The 19,277-nt window shown below is 37.6% G+C and overlaps 3 protein-coding genes across 7 annotated transcripts; all 3 read left to right on the top strand.

Moving 5' to 3' along the window:
• The first annotated feature begins 1,352 nt into the window (after positions 1–1,352).
• LOC124645082 lies at positions 1,353–3,128 on the top strand. The gene has a single exon (XM_047184828.1). The coding sequence runs from the start codon at positions 1,428–1,430 to the stop codon at positions 2,742–2,744; it is 1,317 nt and encodes a 438-aa protein (XP_047040784.1). The 5' UTR covers positions 1,353–1,427; the 3' UTR covers positions 2,745–3,128.
• Positions 3,129–6,582: 3,454 nt separating this feature from the next.
• On the top strand, positions 6,583–12,674 carry LOC124640077. 2 transcript variants are annotated; one of them, XM_047177704.1, is made up of 8 exons: positions 6,583–6,723; positions 7,973–8,061; positions 8,342–8,480; positions 9,168–9,307; positions 10,320–10,380; positions 11,555–11,666; positions 12,075–12,170; positions 12,545–12,674. In XM_047177704.1, exons 2-8 carry the CDS (start codon positions 7,983–7,985, stop codon positions 12,602–12,604), a joined length of 687 nt encoding a protein of 228 aa, XP_047033660.1. In that variant the 5' UTR covers positions 6,583–6,723; positions 7,973–7,982; the 3' UTR covers positions 12,605–12,674. The 2 variants fall into 2 exon arrangements, with proteins under 2 accessions (XP_047033660.1, XP_047033651.1); XM_047177695.1 differs by lacking the exon at positions 6,583–6,723 and adding an exon at positions 7,397–7,457.
• Positions 12,675–13,880: 1,206 nt separating this feature from the next.
• On the top strand, positions 13,881–17,725 carry LOC124640054. Of its 4 annotated transcripts, XM_047177673.1 has the most exons (9): positions 13,889–13,939; positions 14,415–14,464; positions 14,615–14,716; positions 14,986–15,142; positions 15,456–15,601; positions 15,958–16,018; positions 16,259–16,382; positions 16,749–16,844; positions 17,547–17,725. In XM_047177673.1, the coding sequence occupies exons 3-9, from the start codon at positions 14,623–14,625 to the stop codon at positions 17,634–17,636; spliced, it is 768 nt and encodes a 255-aa protein (XP_047033629.1). In that variant the 5' UTR covers positions 13,889–13,939; positions 14,415–14,464; positions 14,615–14,622; the 3' UTR covers positions 17,637–17,725. The 4 variants fall into 4 exon arrangements, with proteins under 4 accessions (XP_047033621.1, XP_047033629.1, XP_047033612.1 ...); XM_047177665.1 differs by lacking the exon at positions 14,415–14,464 and having other exon boundaries at positions 13,881–13,939; XM_047177656.1 differs by lacking the exons at positions 13,889–13,939; positions 14,415–14,464 and adding an exon at positions 13,965–14,016.
• Positions 17,726–19,277: the final 1,552 nt, after the last annotated feature.

Genomic DNA, 19,277 nt, shown 5'->3' with positions numbered 1-19,277 from the left:
TAAACGAGTTTAAAACAAAATACTGCTCGTTTATTCCGCCCACATTTTTTTTTTTTCTCCTTTTTTTTTGTGTTTTTTGTTTTCTTTGCTTCTTGATTCCTAGTCATGCAAAAGTAAGTAGTCGCATTTTTTACTGTGCTATATAATATAGCTCAAGATGTTTCGAATAAATCTAAGCGGGTACAGTGATGGCAATGAAAATTGAAACATTGATGAATTTATGCTAGTGCCGAGATTGTCGTTTTTCTTTTACCTATCACCTAGCTATACACGCATTTGGCCAGGGCTACTCTCTGGCAGTGCATAACTCCTACACGCATTTGGCCAGGGCTACTCTCTGGCAGTGCATCACTCCTACACGCATTTGGCCAGGGCTACTCTCTGGCAGTGCATCACTCCTACACGCATTTGGCCAGGGCTACTCTCTGGCAGTGCATCACTCCTACACGCATTTGGCCAGGGCTACTCTCTGGCAGTGCATCACTCCTACACGCATTTGGCCAGGGCTACTCTCTGGCAGTGCATAACTCCTACACGCATTTGGCCAGGGCTACTCTCTGGCAGTGCATCACTCCTACACGCATTTGGCCAGGGCTACTCTCTGGCAGTGCATCACTCCTACACGCATTTGGCCAGGGCTACTCTCTGGCAGTGCAACACTATTACACGCACTTGGCCAGGGCTACTCTCTGGAAGTGCATGAACACTAACCATAACCCTAGGACGGAATATAACAAAAGAAAAATGACAAACTTATTTAAACAGTTGTTGGAACAGGTTATACAAGTAGTTTTCAATATAAATTTACTTTTCTATCACCATTTTTACTGCCTACCTTCCAGTAAAGCTCTGTTATTTATACACTGAACAGTTCTCTGTGCGAGTAATACCCTTTATCATTATAGAAAATGGATAAGCCAACTACGATTTACGATCCCGCGTGTCCAACCGAATCAGCGCGTCGGTCCTACACTCGGGATAGGCGCCAATCGTCGCAGGGGCCGCGCAGTCACGTTGTCAATACGTCGCGCCACAGCGAGTCGCATAGTCGTGACAACAATGGGCCGCGCCGTTCCCGGACACGCAGTCGTGTGGACAGCGCACCGCACCACCACAGATCGCGCAGTCGCCTGGACAGCGCACCGCGCCACCACAGGTCGCGCAGTCGCCTGGACAGCGCACCGCGCCACCACAGATCACACAGTCGCGTGGATAGCGCGCCGCGCCACCACAGGTCGCGCAGTCGCTTGAGCAGCGCGCCGAGTCACCACAGATCGCGCAGTCGTAATGTCAGCGCGCCGCGCCACCACAGGTCACGCAGCCGCGTTGACAGCACGCCGCACCACCACAGATCGAGCAGTCGCATTGACGACGCACCGCATAGGCACCGGTCACGCAGCTATAGCAACGGCCGAGCGAAGTCTACAATGCGAATCAAGAATCCAGTTCGTGCAGAAGGCGCATGTGAGTCTGAACCATTAAAACCTAGTCAAGATAGTCTTACGCTCTTTTTGAACGCTCTTAAGTCTGTAGGTCATACTAATTCTCTAGATAAGTTAGGTAATATACATAATACTGTACCTGAATTTGATCCATGTCGAAAGGAACAGACGATGACCATGTGGTTACATAAAGTAAATGAATGCGCCACTATTTATGGCTGGACTGAAAAACAACTAATACATTTTGCTCTTCCTAAGTTACGCGGGGTTGCGCAGCGTTGGTATGAGGGTCAGTCGTCTGTTCTATTCTCATGGGAAGAGTGGCAAACCAAATTACAATCTGCGTTCCCGTCAGATGAAAACTATGGGCAAACTCTCTGTGATATGCTGGCTAAGCGGGCTCGTTTCGGCGAATGTCTCGAAACCTACTTTTATGACAAATTGGCCATGATAAATAGGTGCGGTATAGTAGGAAGGAAAGCTGTCGACTGTCTACTACACGGAATAGATGACCGATCGGTTAGGCTAGGGGCAGAAGCTGTGCAATATGATGACCCAGACAAACTTTTGGCCTATTTTAGGAATTCTAGAAATATAAAACCCACCTCGGATCGTAAAAATGTACATAAAGGCCAAAATTATATTAAAACTTCCGAAGCTTCAATTAAACCCGGAAACAAAGGACAACGTTGCTATAATTGCAAACAAGAGGGTCATATATTAGCTCGTTGTCCGTTACCTATAAAAAAATGCAGCAAATGCTCCAGGGTAGGTCATGATGCAGAGCAGTGCTTCGCAAAACTGTTACCCCCACCGGATAGTAATAAAAAGGTTAATAAGGTAGATATATCAGACCACAACGATGCGGGTGATAAATATCTGAAAATCGTGAGTGTCGATGGCATTTCATTTAACGCATTTATAGACTTTGGTAGTGAGTGCTGTTCTATTAGGGTATCAGACTTCAAACGAATAGGAGATACATATGACACTAATAACTTGCCTCATCTCCGAGGTTTTGGCGGCTCTCTCGTTCAGGTATTAGGAAAACGCCTTGTGAATGTCATGGTTGATGAAGTTGAGGCTGAGGTTGAATTACTTATAGTCCCTGACAATGCTATGCAGGTCCCAGTGATGATAGGTCAGACGTTCACAGAGCAACGTCACATTACTGTTTTTAAAACTAGCGATACTCTAACTATGTTACGTACTACAGATGATTTAGTAATAAATCGCAAAATAAGGTTGTTCTGCAAAGACGACCTATCAGTGTTTTGGTACCTCGTTAGTAGAGGTCTATAGCGATCCTGTTTTCGAAGGTGAGGTATATGTGGAGGGCGGATTACGACTTCAGTCTGATATTAGATTTTCAGTGTACCCAGGTCTATTTAATTTAGCAAAAGATGGGACTGGTCAGATATTGATGAATGTACCGGTTGATAAAATGGTCAGGTTTAAAAGGGGTGCTTTAATTGCACGAGGTTACATTGCTAAGAAAGATCTATCCGTAAAAGTGGCTCAAGTATCTACTGTTGAGCTTGATCTACAGGTATCACCTATTGTTGCTGATAATGTCAAGATTGGTAAAGGCATCACTCAAGATGAACAAGCCTCCCTATTGTCACTCTTAAATAAATATAGACAATGTTTTGCTTTTAATATGACTGAACTGGGTACCACATCTGCAGGAGAAATGACTATAACACTAAATGATAACGAACCGGTAGTATACAGACCCTACAGGTTAGCCGTCAGGGAGAAAGAAGTGGTTAGAGAAATGATAGGCGAACTGTTAGAGAATGACATAATTCGACCCTCCACATCTGCCTACGCTAGTCCTATTGTATTGGTCCGGAAAAAGACGGGGGAGTATCGTCTGTGCATTGATTATCGAGCACTTAACAAACGCACAGTTAAAGAACATTATCCAATGCCCTTAATAGATGATCAGTTGGATGTTCTTGCTGGTCATCAATTTTATACTACCCTCGACTTAGCGTCAGGTTACTATCAGGTGCCCATACGTGAGGAAGATAAACATAAGACTGCTTTCGTCACTCCTGATGGGCACTTTGAATTTAACCGGATGCCTTTTGGTCTCGCCAATGCCCCCGCAACCTTTCAGCGAATTATGAATCAGGTGTTAGGCTCTGCTCGACACAAAGAAGCATTAGCCTATTTAGATGACGTCATAATCCCTGCTAAACACTTCTCAGAGGGTATGATAAGATTAGAATCTGTTTTAAAACTTTTCTCTGATGCCGGTCTAACCCTCAAACTCTCTAAATGTCTCTTCTTTGGGCATAATGTTGATTATCTAGGATTCGAGGTGTCTAATGATGGTATCAGACCAGGGTCTAAGAAAGTCGAGGCGGTTGAAAAGTTCCCCGTACCAAAGAATCAGCATAATGTGCGTCAGTTTTTAGGTTTAGCTAGCTTCTTTCGGCGATTTGTGCCGGGGTTTTCCATTGTTGCTAAACCCTTGACGCACCTCCTTAAAAAGGATGTTCCTTGGGTTTGGGGTCCAGAACAAGAGGCATCGTTTAGGTCCTTGCAACGAAAATTGGTTGAAAAACCTACTTTAGCCCTCTATGACCCTGAGGCAGATACTGAACTCCACACTGACGCTTGTAAAATCGGACTTGGAGGAATTTTATTACAACGGGGCAAAAATCATGAACTTCGACCTGTGGCATATTTTAGCAGACAAACGACCCCCGAGGAACAAAATTACTCCTCGTACGATTTAGAAACGCTTGCAGTCGTATCTGCCCTCCAAAAGTTTCGGGTTTACCTAATTGGTCTTAATTTCAAAATTATAACTGATTGTAATTCGTTACGAGCTACATTCCAAAAGAGAGACATGGTCCCACGGGTCGCTCGTTGGTGGGAGCAAATGCAGGAATTCAATTTCAGCATTGAGTATAAGGCCGGTACGGCAATGGCACATGTAGACGCGCTTAGTCGAAATCCCGTCTCAGAATCACCGCCAAGTATTGTTAATGTCTCCAACGTTTCTGAAACGGGCTGGATAGAGACCGTGCAAAGCGCTGATTCTGAAATTCAAAGAATTATTGGCATTCTTAGGGACCCGGATACGGATAACATCGTAGACATCAAAAACAATTATAAATTAAAGGGTGAAAAATTATTTAGGATTACGGGGGAGGGTGATAGGTGGATGGTACCAAAAGGAGTACGTTGGCAAATCGTCAAACAAAACCACGACGATATAGGTCACTTCTCTGTTGATAAAACTCTTGAAAAGGTCAAATCCACGTACTGGTTTCCCAAAATGCGAACGTTTATAAAGAAATACGTCAATTCTTGTTTAGAGTGTGCGTACGCTAAAGCATCAGGAGGTAAGCAGCCAGGATTCTTACACCCAATCGAGAAAATTGATAAACCCTTTGACACAATACATATAGACCATGTGGGGCCGTTTGTACGCAGTAGTAGAGGGAATATGCATATTCTAGTAATAATCGACGCCTTCTCGCGATACATTTATCTGAAACCTGTTCGTAACACAAAATCGCACATATCTATTAGAGTCTTAAAGGAATATTTTGGTATATTTGGCGTACCTAGAAGACTAATTTCAGATAGGGGGACTTCGTTCACTAGTTCTACTTTTAAGAAATTTGTGACTGATAAAGGCATAAAACACGTACTCAACGCAGTCGCCACTCCCAGAGCCAACGGGCAGGTGGAACGATACAATAAAGTGATAGTCGATGCATTGACTGCTAAATCTGTTGGCACCCAAGATAATAAATGGGATGACCACCTGCCCGATGTGCAATGGGGCCTAAACAATACTATTAACAAGGGTATAAACCGCACTCCTTCAGAGGCGTTGTTTGGTATTAGACCCACAGGTAGTAGCGAAAGTAGAGTATTAACGGAGTTAGACGAAGAAGCGTCCGTTGACTTAAATTCAAGTAGGTCTGAAATTAGGCAGGAGATAAATTCTCATGTTGAACTAACCCAACAAAGACAGAAGGAGACCTATGATAAAAAACGCTGCCAGCCCATCCAATATCGAGTAGGGGATCTGGTACGAATTGAACGCCAAACACCAGCCACGGGTCAAAGTAAAAAGCTCGTGCCTCGATACCAAGGCCCTTATAGGATCACTGCTGTATTAGACTACGACCGTTTCCAGGTGGAAGATACACCTCTTACACGAAAAAATGGTAGACGATTCTCTTCGGTTGTAGCAATTGATAAAATGAAACCATGGCTTAATTTTAATAGACCTCATGAAGAGGATATTGTTACTAGTAGTGAATGTAGCGATAATGAATAATTTATTGTAAAATTTGTCATTATAAGATATTGATTCTTCATTAATTATCGCAAATTGAATCATCATGATTGTCACTGTATTAACTTTATTTACTGATTAAATAAATTGTGTGGTTCAGAGACAGGACGCTTTAGGGGCCTGTTGTTAGCTTAGAGGCAGGACATTACAGGGGCCTGTTGCTAACGTGTAGAGACAGGACGTTTTAGGGGCCTGTTGTTAGCTTAGAGGCAGGACATTACAGGGGCCTGTTGCTAACGTGTAGAGACAGGACGTTTAAGGGACCTGTTGTTAGCTTAGAGGCAGGACATTACAGGGGCCTGTGGCTAACGTATAGAGACAGGATGTTTAAGGGATCTGTTGTTAGCTTAGAGGCAGAACATTACAGGGGCCTGTTGCTAACGTGTAGAGACAGGACGTTTTAGGGGCCTGTTATTAGCTTATAGAGGCAGGAGATTTATATACTTACATGTCTTTCTTTTCAGATAACGTTAAAATAACCATTGTTGTAGAACATGTAAAAGCAGATAATGATATAGATTTCCAGAGAAGGTAGATTAAAGATAATTATGAGTTGATTTTGTATTTTGATGTTAAGTTTAAAATTGTTACATTTATATTTAATAAGCTTGTATTGTTTTCATGCGTACGAGGACGTACTTATTTAAGGATGGCCGACTGTGAACGATTTTTGTAATTAAATCCATTAGGTAATATATTTTTAATATAAGTCGTAAAATAATAAATTATTTTTTCACTGGCAACTAAAATGGACTGCAAACGGTCACGGTGGCGCCACTTTCGTCTAACGGCGTTTTTAAATAGCGCGCACCGTGACAGTTGGGGGATTCCATTTTCGTTCGTCGAGCACACAAGATCTCTCCTGATTACTGTACTTTGTTATACTGGTGAAATATATAGTGCTGCTAGTTTAAAGTGTGATCATTGTAAAATAACCGAAATAACACCAAAGTGAGTATCCTAACCTAATTGTTTTATTTGCATTGCTTTTCCCGCTAAGTACCCCAATATAAGTTTTGTTCTCGTAAAATTTCAGTTGAAGATTACATAAATAACTTCAATAAAATAACTTTTACAAGGTACTGGCCTACTATTTTAGTTATATTATAAATAAAAAATATTAACTATTTTGACTCTCACGAAATTACCATAACTATGATTGTTCTAAACTGAACGGTTGGCGCGAAACTCACTTTTTATCTATACAGCATTTGTACGGAACCCTCGGTGCGCGAGTCCGACTCGCACTTGGCCGGTTTATTTGCAAATAAATCGCAATGAGTTTTGGCGACCAAGTGCATTGTGCGAGGACAGACTGCGTATTGCAGGCTGCGAACGCGCGACAGTGTTTATATAATCTTCCGGATTCCGGACAATTTAGGAAATCACGTATTTCCAAATACGTCAGATCTTGCTGTTGTCAATAATCTGGTGATCTTTATCTCAATTGTAATAAACAACCTTTTCATTACATTAGACTGGTCAATTTTCAATGATACTTTGGAGAAAATGTCAACAAATTATAGTTATCAAACATTTTAATTCCCCCCAATCAGTGGCATGAGGACTGATAACTAAAGGATTAACAATTTTGACTATCGCAAGTATGTCTTTATCTCTACAAGAATTATCCATATTGATTGTATAAATATTTTCGGTGTCAGTATTACTTCAGCAGCTGAAAGGTAAGTCAATTTTTAATTTTATTACTACCTCTCTTTCAATTTCTGATAGAGTTCATCGTCATCATTATTCCTCTGCCTATACCCCAATTCTTCTACTATTTACTTCATTCATATCATGCTATTTGACATTTTCTCTCAAGTATTCTGATTTTTATCGGATAATTATTCGTACACAAGGTTTACCTACTATTTTCTCTTTCCTTCCTTACTTTATCACTTCGTACTTTCATATTATTTTTCAAATCTCAAGGTCACCTACTTACATGTGAAATACAATTTTGCCTTATATTTCTGGTGATCTAAACTTGACTTTTTCGAATTTTGTTTAATTACTTTCATACGTATGTGAAAACCTAAAACCCTTTTCCTTAATTATATGGGATCAGACCAATTTTTCTCCACTTCCATTGCTCTGTCAGTCATCATACTAAGCTGATTTCAAAGCAGTAATTCTGACAAAAAATTAATAGTTTAATGGTTCTTCAGAATCTAATAATTTATTTCATTTTTTATAGATAAATCAAGATGAAAACCGTCATTGCCTTAGCTATCCTCGTCGTGGGCATCAGTGCCACAGCCCTGCCTGGGTTAAACTCTGAGACAGGTAATGTCTGAAGTGTTTTAAAAATCTTTAAATCATTCAATTAAGGCCTAATTAAATTGAAAAAACGGTCGTTAAACCATGTAAAATTGTACATATACCTATGTTAAATTCAACGATATAATTTGTTGAATCATTGGTTTGCCTCCCGTGTAACTGTGACTTCAAAATTGACGTCACTATAAAATTGCAACACGTCGAATAAGGCAAAAAATGAAAAATATCGACTTACGAAATCACCGTTAATTCACACTAATAGTCTTTAAAAAACTTGTATTTATAGCTAATGAAAGAAGCGCAAGATTCATAACGGATAATATCGTCAGCGAAATTGAAAACGTCAGCCAACAGATCAAGGACGCGGGTCTGGACCCCCTTCATATCGAGAGAGAGGTCCTCGAGTATGCACTACCTGTACCTGTGTAAGTTTCATTTTATTTTTAAGCTTTAGAGTTTTTTTTGGTTAGGCTTTAGTTTTAGTTGCCATTTATTGAGTCCATAAAAGTATTTAAGAGGAGTTCATAAGCGAGTGTATAAGGGGAGTACACAAGAGTGTTTATTAGGGGAGTTCATAAGAGTATGTATAATAGGAGTACATAAGCGAGTATATAAGGGGAGTACATAAGAGTGTATATAAGGGGAGTACATAAGGGTGTATATATGGGGAGTACAAAAGAGGGTATATAAGGGGAGTATATAAGAGTGTATATAAGGGGAGTACATAAGAGTGTTTATAAGGGGAGTACATAAGCGAGTATATAAGGGGAGTATATAAAAGTGTATATAAGGGGAGTACATAAGAGTGTATATAAGGAGTACATAAGAGGGTATATAAGGGGAGTACATAAGGGTGTATATATATATGGGGAGTACAAAAGAGGGTATATAAGGGGAGTATATAAGAGTGTATATAAGGGGAGTACATAAGTGTGTATATAAGGGGAGTACATAAGTGTGTATATAAGGGGAGTACATAAGAGTGTATATAAGCGGAGTACTTAAGAGTATGAATAACAGGTCATAACTTAATATATATGTACATAAATATTATATTATTTAAGGATAAACGATCAATGATTTGGTTTCAGTTTTGATTTATCTTTTTACAGCATCTTCAACGCGAACGCGATTTTAGACGATATTGTGAGCACCGGCCTGAGTGACATCGTGATCAACAACATCAACTTCAGCCTCCTCTTCGCTCGTCTAGACCTCGAACTTGAACTGCCTTACATCCACGTTTTTGCTAGTAAGTACATACATTTAAACTCGACCTCGATGGTGCAATGGTCACCATGCCAGACTGCCGAACCTGAGGTTCCGGGTTCGATTCCCGGTTCGGCCGACATTTGTGTGATGAGCATGCTTGTTGGCCGTGGTCTGGGTGTTACAATATGTATTTATAAATATGTATAAATGTAGCTATATGTATAGTATATCAGTTGTGTTAGCATCCATAACACAAGTTACTTAATAACTTACCATGGGGCTAACCGGCCGTGTGTGAAAAAAAAAAAAAAACTATTAGCTACTATACTATTACCGCCTTTTTATCGTCCCACTGCTGGGCACAGGCCTCCTCTCACACGGAGAAGGATCGTGCGTTAATCACCACGCTTGCTCAATGCGGGTTGGTGATTTTAGTCTATATAGTCCAGGTTTCCTCAAATGTTTTCCTTCACCTTTTTAATTATTAGCTAATTTGCAAATATAAGTTTTCTCCCATATTATCTCCATCCTAAATAATATGTTTCAACTTCGTATTTACTACCCGTCAGATATTGAAATACCTATCAATATCTGACGGGTCCTAGCTAGAAAAAAAATATCGTACAATTTTTCGTTTTACAATGTAAGTTAATAAAGAAACTTCACTCGTTCGCATTTTTTGTATTAATGTAGTAATAGCGTTTTCACACCAGCGGATTTTACGGTTTCATATAGTTGGTGGTCAGCACGCAATTGACAACTAGTCATGCGAGAGATGACATTTAAATCCTCAAATTTTAACTAAATAACGATTTTTTAGTTTATTGCAATTTAGTAGTTTGTTTTTTTAGTATTTCATATTTGTTGTGCATCTTTATTTTACCCTATTTTATAGAATCTCTCTATCGCTGTAAGGTTGGCTGTAAGGTTGGCTGTAAGAGAACCGAATTCTGGGTTAAGCTCGCCGTTGTACATAACATATCAGTATTTCTTGTGTATTTACTGTCAAGTGTGCAAAAAAGAATAATAATAACGCAACGTGAATGTTTCAGGAAATATCAACGCTGATGCTACCCTCTTCGGCAACACCCTGTCTGTCCGTGGTGATGGCAGGTAAGATATTTAATTGCTTTTGTTTGATCACAAACTGTGGCCAGTCTTTCTGGATTAAATACAAAAGACAGTCTACTATATGTTCTCCGAGTAAAGAAAAAGCTTATTATTATGCATAATCGTAATTTTTATGCGAATTAGATCGTCTACTAGCTGATCCCGCTGACTTCGTATCGTTTAAATCTTCCCTGGACATTTACAAACATTTTTAAACAACAAAATAAGCTAAATCGGCCCAGTCATTCTCGAGTTTTAGTGAGACTTACGAACAGCAATTAATTTTTATATATAAGATTAATTCTATATTCTATATATGATAATAAGAACTAAAAGATCTTCTATGAGTTAACAACATAGTAAAACTGATAGCTAATCTAACACGCATGTTATGTGGTTAATCACAATGAGCTGCCTACGCTTGACCAATAGGTAAACTAGATTAGATTACGTGAGAATTAATATTTATCACATGGGAGATTATTGTTTTTAATTGTTTCTTAATAGGTGTTCAGGTAATAGGTATAGATATAGAGTAAAGCATTAGTTGGTATATTACATCATGCTATCAAACTTTTAAATAAAATAATGAATTGTCATTCATGATTCTACATATTATTATATCGATGTATCGATAAAAAGTCGATGTGTTAATCCAGGATATCACCTATGTCCATACCGAATTTCAACCAAATCGGTTAAGTCGTTTTTGCGTGTAAGTATAACAAACATATGTACATCCATACTCACATTTTCACAAACTTCCACATTTATAATATTAGTAGGATATTCTATATATTTCGGCTGTGTCAGCTTCAGCTAGCGGTTTCACCAATTTTCCATGGGAACTACTTCCCCCAACCAGGTGAAAGTAGCCTGCTATTCTGATATAATGAGCTATATTACTGCAAAGTTTCATCAAAATACATCAGTTTTTGCGAGAAAGAGGAACTAACATTCACACATACATAATTTCGCATTTATAACGTTGGAATACAGTAGGAGATAAAAAGCAGCATACATGTCATTCTGATATGATCTACATTACTGCAAAGTTTCACCATAATACTTCTAGTACTTTTTGAGTTTAACAGGTACACACTTCCACACATACATCATTTCCCATTTATAATGTTACAAGACAGTAGGAGCTTTATTTTTGCTTATTCTCCTACAGAGTGGACATCCGCAAACTGGTAATAAAGTTGGATGTGAGGGTCAACATCGGTATCATCTCAGGTATCTCCATTAGCAGCGTCACCGCTGACCTCTCTATTCCTAACATCTCTGTAAGTATACTGTTATTTAAAAAAAATTCCATATAATATTAAATCTAGATACTGTTATTAATAATATCTACAAACTTCGTCGTATATTGAATGAAGATGAGATAAAACATCACAATTATTTATTTATTCAAAATAGGCTGAAAATCAGCACTTTTGAAAGGTCAAATTTACAAAAGACAGCCCCCAAAATGCCCGCCCTTCACCACTTCCTATTTGTTTTTGCTGGGAAGAGGAATCGTACATTACTTATAAACCAGAGACGGATCCAGCTCTTAAAAAAATTGTGGGCATATTTAATGTCCCATTCAGAAAATCAAAGAATTTGAATACCATTTCGTTTTTAATAAAGAAATATATTTCCAAAAAAGCTTTAATAAATGTGACATCTTTGTTATTTTTCAATTTCAGACCAACATCAGACTGGCTATCCAGGGCAAGAACTACTCCGAACAGGTCAACGAACTGATCGCCAAAACTATTCCTGACACCCTGAACGAATTCAACGTAAGTTATGAGGCATAATATACCTCTTTTAGTTATAAGTGTAAAAAATATGCAAGATTTCTTTGACAAATGCTAGTGAAGGAGCATTCGTTCGGTTCGATTGTAATTGTTGTGCGTCTAAACTCTCAAAAACGGGAAATTTTGTAACTCGTAAAGATGTACTTGGTTGACATCTTTTTTTTTCAATTTTCCGATATTTTCAAATATCAGATACAGTGCGCAGTATCCTGCGTCAAGAAAGTTTTTCGAAAAAACCAGCAGTAAAAAAAAACTGTTTGTAATTATTCAATTTTTTTACTTTTAGGGCTTCAGGATAGGTAAAATTGCCTTCTGATTAAAGACTATTTTCATAACAATATTTCTTTATTTTACAGGAAGAACTTAATGAGCTCATCGGCATCATCGTTAAGGACATTATCAACGATAATCTGTGAACACTCTACGTGGACATGGCCTGAATATTTATTACGACCAAAAGACTTATTAAATTCATTGAAACTACAAGTTTTTTTTTTTATTTCAATCTCCTCAAAGCTTTTCCTGAAAATATTAACAGAAGATCTTAGTTGTGTCACTGTTTTGTCAAAATTGTGCTTTCTTTTTTATAGTTCAAAAGCTGATTGATGCTTTATGAAGCCTATATTATGGTAAAATATTGAATAACATAAATTTTAACGTAAAATGTACGTAAAAAAAAGAAAATGAATGGAAGTACACACGTAACGACGATTAGGTATTTGTTCGGTATCAGACCGACTAAAAACTTTGATTGACTTCACTATTTTCAAAAAAAAAAAAGTTTTTCCTACCAGTTTAAGGGCCTACTAAATAGTCGGAGTGTGCGCGCAGGCCAACGAAAAAGTTAAAAGATTCAAATTATGTAATTTAGTTTTCACGATGAGCGCTGTTTTCAATTGAAATGCCTCTTCTACATATATTCAGTTACAGTGGCCAGTAGCAAGTAAATAAACAAAGACTAATGACCTTATTTCACCCACTTACGTTCTGTTGTCCTACGTTTATGTTCACTGACCCCCTGTTGAGATTACCTACTTGAGATAACTGATATGAGCCAATAAAGGAGGATTATTGAATGAAGCATCTCAATCTTAAGCACGTGTTAGTAAATCCATACTTTTATTTACAAAAAAATAATGTGGTATTATTTTTAATGTATGATATTATAGCTGGTTTCTCCCTCTTTCTTATATATTTCCTGCACCCGGATATAAGCCAATGTCACCTGAGAATGGCGTAGCTTTCTAATAATGAAGGTATATTTCAAATCAGTTCAGCGGCTTAGGAGCCTTTAGAGTACAAACAACCGAACAAAAAAATATAATTTTAATAATTTACATTTTAATAATCAGTTTCAATTATACTAGCCGGTTTCCCGCGGTTACACCCGCGATCCGTAAGAACTACTTCAGTAACCACCGGTATAAAATATAGCCTACGTTGTCAGAGATAGGGTAGCTTCTCAACAGTGACATATTTTTTTTAATCGGTTCAGTAGTTTAGGAGCCTTTAACGTACAAACAAACAAAAAATCCTTATTCGGCTGGTAATTAAATCTTATTAATGTACTCATATTCTGTTATAATAAAATCATTGTTTATGACGTAAATAAACATTGCAATCTTAGTACCTCACTTTTTCAGATTATATTATTATCATTATCGCGTATCGTGTGTAAATAGTTGATATTAGTATATAATCTATAGACAAGGCGATCTTATTAGCAGTTTGGTGAAGTACGTGAAAGAAAGGTATGTGGCTTTGATTTTAATTTATTGATATGATAAATACATGGCTGATATCCTGTTTGTTACCAGTCATCGGTTTGGTTCGTAGTTTTCAAAAAATATGTTTTTTTCTTTAATCTGTTGTATGTCGGAGCGCAGATATATACGTATTAATTTTGTATTGTTTTAAAATTTGCGTTTCACATACCTAATGTAAATGTAACGATGGCTAAACCATAAAAACCCGTCAAATCGCTTAATTTATGAATTACCAACAATTTCACGTATGGTTTGGTTATCATTACACTTAAATGATGAAACCCATCCTAATTTTAGTATTGCTTCCCGTAGTAGATAATGTTGACATCAAGTCTGTATGTGAACTAACCAGAATTGCTTTACTTCTTAAATCTAAAGTCAGACCTCTCTAAAAGATAGTCCCTAAACAGGACTTGTTTAGCGAAACAAACCTTATTTAATTATTGGATTTTCCGTGCAGATCGTGTGGGCGTTTCAACAAATAATTGACAACTACATAATAGTACCTAGGTAGTTGTCTAGGAAAGATAACACTCGGAATGGCACGACAGTTTTTTCCGCTCGTGTGAAAGCGCTCTTAACTGTTTATATTCTAAATATGGAACTCGACAAGAAAGCAGCATTTGAGTGTGTACAAAAATATTTTTATTTTTCTTTTAGGCCATAAAATGCACAAACTATACATACTACTGTCAGTTTTTGGCTTAGTCGCTGCGAATCCAGTGGATATCGCGAAAATCAATGAAAACCTGTTGAGTCAAGGTAAGATTATATTCATTTTCATAGGCTGTTTCTAAATACTAGTAATATTTTCCAAGAAGGTACAGATATAACTATTTGCAACTGAATTCTATTATTTATACGCCTTAAAGGTGCTAAACAATCTTATAATTCTAATACACCTATATATTCCTTCCAAGTTTCACAGTCTGATCAGTAATGTTTAAGTGAAAGAGGAACAAAAACAATAAAATCGTTAAGTTCATAATAGCAGAGTAATGTTATAATGTTTTTTTTTAATTCAAATACAGATGCGGTGGCAAGAAATAGTGCGCTAGAGAACTTGGTGTTAAACTTACTAGAGGACCTTAGGAAGACTATGGTGACAGGCTCTGATGATATACCAGTACTAGATCCCCTGGAGGTGGACCATTTGCATCTAGATGAAGAAACCTTGCCAGCACCCAGGTAAGATATGGTTATTTGCGTCAAACAAATGAGGGCAATGTGTTTGTCTTTCATACCACCGCTGGTATGTTAATGACTCACCATTTTGGCGAGTATAACTATAATTCTTATTTCCAGAATAACTGTTATATACCTACATTACTGCTTACCCAGCTATCAGATCTATGCATAGAAACTCTTTTTACTAGCCAGATGAGACGAGGGCAAACATTTTCCCAGATTTACGTAGAAATAAACATAATGTATGTTCATAAATAAGTATTCGATCTTATGGCGACAGATAATTAAGGCCTTTTTTGATATCTTCTTTCAGTGGCCACGTGACCATCAAAGATCTGGTGGTGTCCAGGCTGAGCACCTTCGTGGTGGACACCTTGAACATCAACACTGCATCCATCTTCCCGCTGAGGTATCGCCTCACCTTCGACATCCACATACCTGTGCTGGAAGTCCTTGCTGGTCAGTATTTAGAAGTAATAATAATTATGGATCCAGCCTTTTCCCAGCTTAGTTGGATCGACTTTCACTGTAGGACTTTCATTGAAGAGAAGAGAATAGGTTTGTACAGAGCGACTTATCTTCTGACCTCCTCAACCCCTGTCAGGCTTTCTGGTTTTTGACCAGACAATAATAAAATTACGAATGACAAAAATCTATGAAAATAATCTATCAAATTATCAATGCAAAGTTCTGCAACAGTCAATAATAATTTCAGTTTATATCACAGGTACCTAATGATTCTTCTATTTTGTCGACTGTTATTATTTAACTGTTTATGAGGAAAGGTAGTGAATATTTTTTTTTGTTTATTACAGATAACTACGATCTACAAATCTCAGCAGCGGGTGTTAACATTTTTGGAAATGGAGACGCCAAGTAAGCGTTCGTTTATGTATTAAAATTATCTCTTACATGATAAATTAACTAAGATACTGAATTAATATTCTGAATAATTATGAGTATAACTACATATGTATCAACTTTGTCAACCAGCTTACATTTTAGACTTAGCGATACATTTGTTTTCAGCAATGTGTATGGCTTGAAATACCCTGTATACGGACAACTTTTTCGTTCCCATAACATTGTCATCTAAGTTTGTTTTCATCTCCCCAGGATCAATTTAATCGAGCCAAGAGTGAAAGGCGAGCTGGTGATGGGCCCCAGGATATCCATCGGATCTGGTATATACTACAGCATCACTAGCAGCGATGTTCAGTTGTCTCTGAAAGGTTTTCAGGTAAGATTCTATTATAGGCATATCTAAAATAGGTCAAAGGTAGACGCTCAATGCAGGCCGCGTTTGCAACCAGTATTTTTTTATTACATTTTTTTAAATAAACGAGGGATCTCAGTTCGGCAGTATACACGAATATTCAACATTTAATCATAGCTCAGAATTAACGTGACAATTATGGTATTAAGGTAAGGTAAAAATTAGACATATGCATGTTTCTATTCCACAAAGCTTTATACGATTGTTCAACAATAAGTAAACATTTTTAAGAGTACTGTCCAAATGTAGGTATGTCCAGGTGGCTATTGAAAATATAGAAAAAGCTATTGTGTTAGTGTTACAATAGGGATCATATTTGTTAATTTTCAGCCTCAAATCAATGGACTACTGAACGACGAAGCGATGTCAGCTTTCATTAACATATTTTTGAGTCATTTTGTACCTGAAGCTCTCATATTATATGAGGTAAGTTTAACCGCTTTACTTTTCGGTTAGCAGCAAAGGACTTTAATCAGAATTACAAAATACCCGTATCCCTACACCGAATTACAAAATAACTATGACAGTGGTACAGTTATCGGCACGGATATTGAGCTCTGACCTTCACCTGCGCAGAAGCGATTTACTGCCTTATTGCCTTATGCGTACGGGTGCGCAAAGCGATCCCCACTCTTCCGCCGAGAGCTCAATATCCGTGCCGGTAGCTATACCGAATGTTTTGTTCAGTTGACAGCTGTCAGTTTTTAAAGAAAAATACCATTCTTTGTACTTTACAGCAACTGTCAACTCATCAAAATACGGTCTGATCATACACTGAAACTGCCATACTAACTGTCATGACTATAATGTACGTATTTAATTAGAAAAGTCACTGAACACAGCTTTCCTATTTGAGATAGTGATCAAGTGGGGCTGCGGGTTGTTCGAAAGAGATACCGCGGCCCTGGTACATAAAAGGCCTATGACGGAACATGACGATTTTAGTCAGTAAGAGTCTGACACTCCCTCACCGCTGCTAACCCACAGCGGGAGGGGTCATTTGATGATTTTACGTCGATAAAGATAGTGATCAAGTATTTCTTTAATTTGCCTCTGTTGCTGACGATAGTACAATACATAAAATTCAAAGTTACTACAATAAATATTTGTTTATGTTTCTACTTTTAGGCGGACATCAACAAATTCTTGAGTGAAACAGTTCAAGAAGTTGGTAACGAGTTACTTTCTGATTTCAACCTGGCTGGCATTCTTGGATAACCACAATATTACTTCGAAAGAAAAAAATACACATGAAACAATTAAATTTTCAATGTCATAAATATTTTCAATAAATACTTCATCTTTTATATTGTGTTTTATTTTCCTGTAAAAAGAATAGGTGTGGATTTAATATTCCTTCAGTAAGAGACATCTATTAGAAGCAACTTGTAACTTGGAAGCAGGACAGTCTTTTGTTTTCAGCAATGTGCTAACACTGCGCGGTAGATGGCAAGACTGTTAACATTTTACAAATATTGGTATTTCATATACACATACGTTACAGTACCTGTAAAAGAAAAGGTATTTATTAAGAATCTGCCATTATGATGGATCAACATCCTTATACTTTGATACGCTGCATCCATTTACATCGCAATAAAAGTTGGAACCAGTCACCAAACAAATAATGTTGCCATGTTCACAAGTTATAAACTTCCCAATACGGTAAAAAAACACCCATTTCTTTTATTACACGTCTTTTTTCCCCAATTTACACGGAATCTAAGTAACCTTAATATTGGTAGGCCATTCTAAATAACGCGTACGATTCGCCGCTCACTACTATAAAATTCCGCTGTTAAACAAACATAAAACGAAACACAATATTAGGATTTTGATACATTAGCGGCCGTTTCCAATAATTGATCTATCGTTTGTTTCGCTTACTAGAGATAGAAATTTGACGTTAACGCTGAGGTACTAACAATGTCAATCACCTATCTTTAGTAAGTAAAACCAGAGATAGATAGAATATTAGGATGTTGATACATTAGATCGTAAAGTGTAAAATTAACGGGTGTCGGGTTATAGCTTAAGTAAAATTTTCATTATGGGCGCAGTGATGGGGTGACAGTCAAGGGTGTTGGATGGTTTCTGTTGTTGTTTTTAGATAGGTGTATTTTCCGAGAAATTATTAAAACTACTTGCTTCATATACATAAGTATGCTGCCACTAAGGTCCAGATTAGGCGCTCCGGGAAACTATAGTCTAAACAGACAGCCGATAGTTGATCCGATGGTTGGCAATTGTTTTTTTAAGAAATCTTTTTTGTAATAAGATTTTTGTAATGTGCTGTATCATATTCTTTTCATATTAATAAATCCTCATAGACTAATTTATACTGCGTTAAAACCAGTCAAGCACTCGCAAATATAAATGGCAAATAATTTTATCTGGTAACTGTCTAAACTGAACTAGCTAAAACACGAAAAGGAACTCTTCCTGCAGTTTCCAAAACCATGTTTTGCATTCCAAGTAACCATTCGTGGGACGTACTTTCTGCAAGTTAAACTAACTTAGCCTTACTTCACCGGGAACTAGTGTTCACTTAATGAAATCTACGCTAATTCGAGCACACATTAGGAGCTTGCGAATAACTTCTCAAAGTCGAGTGTGGTGAAGTTGCCTTTCAATGCCACTGGGACAATGTGACGTCTTTTGTTTTATAATTTTAAGAAGCTTGAAAAGCAGAGGGTTACTTAATTTTAGCAAAAAAACCGGCCAAGTGCGATTCGGACTCGCGCACGAAGGGTTCCGTACCATTATTAATAAAACGGACAAAAAAAACACGTTTTTGTATGGGAGCCCCCCAAAATATTTATTTAATTCTAGTTTTGTTGTTATAGCAACAAAAATGCA

This window comes from Helicoverpa zea, chromosome 2 (assembly GCF_022581195.2).
Source record: "Helicoverpa zea isolate HzStark_Cry1AcR chromosome 2, ilHelZeax1.1, whole genome shotgun sequence".
In the NCBI taxonomy this organism is placed as follows: domain Eukaryota; kingdom Metazoa; phylum Arthropoda; class Insecta; order Lepidoptera; family Noctuidae; genus Helicoverpa; species Helicoverpa zea.
This window is presented reverse-complemented; position numbering and strand designations above follow the sequence as displayed.

What these genes read in the sequence shown, in the direction of transcription:
- LOC124640077 (XM_047177704.1), top strand. Translation starts at nt 7,983, where the DNA reads ATGAAAACCGTCATTGCCTTAGCTATCCTCGTCGTGGGCATCAGTGCC. An exon ending in TTACATCCACGTTTTTGCTA is followed by an intron (nt 9,308 to 10,319) that starts GTAAGTACATAC and finishes TGAATGTTTCAG; the next exon opens with GAAATATCAACGCTGATGCT. An exon ending in TCTCTATTCCTAACATCTCT is followed by an intron (nt 11,667 to 12,074) that starts GTAAGTATACTG and finishes TTTCAATTTCAG; the next exon opens with ACCAACATCAGACTGGCTAT.
- LOC124645082 (XM_047184828.1), top strand. Translation starts at nt 1,428, where the DNA reads ATGCGAATCAAGAATCCAGTTCGTGCAGAAGGCGCATGTGAGTCTGAA.
- LOC124640054 (XM_047177656.1), top strand. Translation starts at nt 13,980, where the DNA reads ATGGCTGATATCCTGTTTGTTACCAGTCATCGGTTTG. An exon ending in TGTTACCAGTCATCGGTTTG is followed by an intron (nt 14,017 to 14,614) that starts GTTCGTAGTTTT and finishes TTTTTCTTTTAG; the next exon opens with GCCATAAAATGCACAAACTA. An exon ending in TGTGCTGGAAGTCCTTGCTG is followed by an intron (nt 15,602 to 15,957) that starts GTCAGTATTTAG and finishes TGTTTATTACAG; the next exon opens with ATAACTACGATCTACAAATC.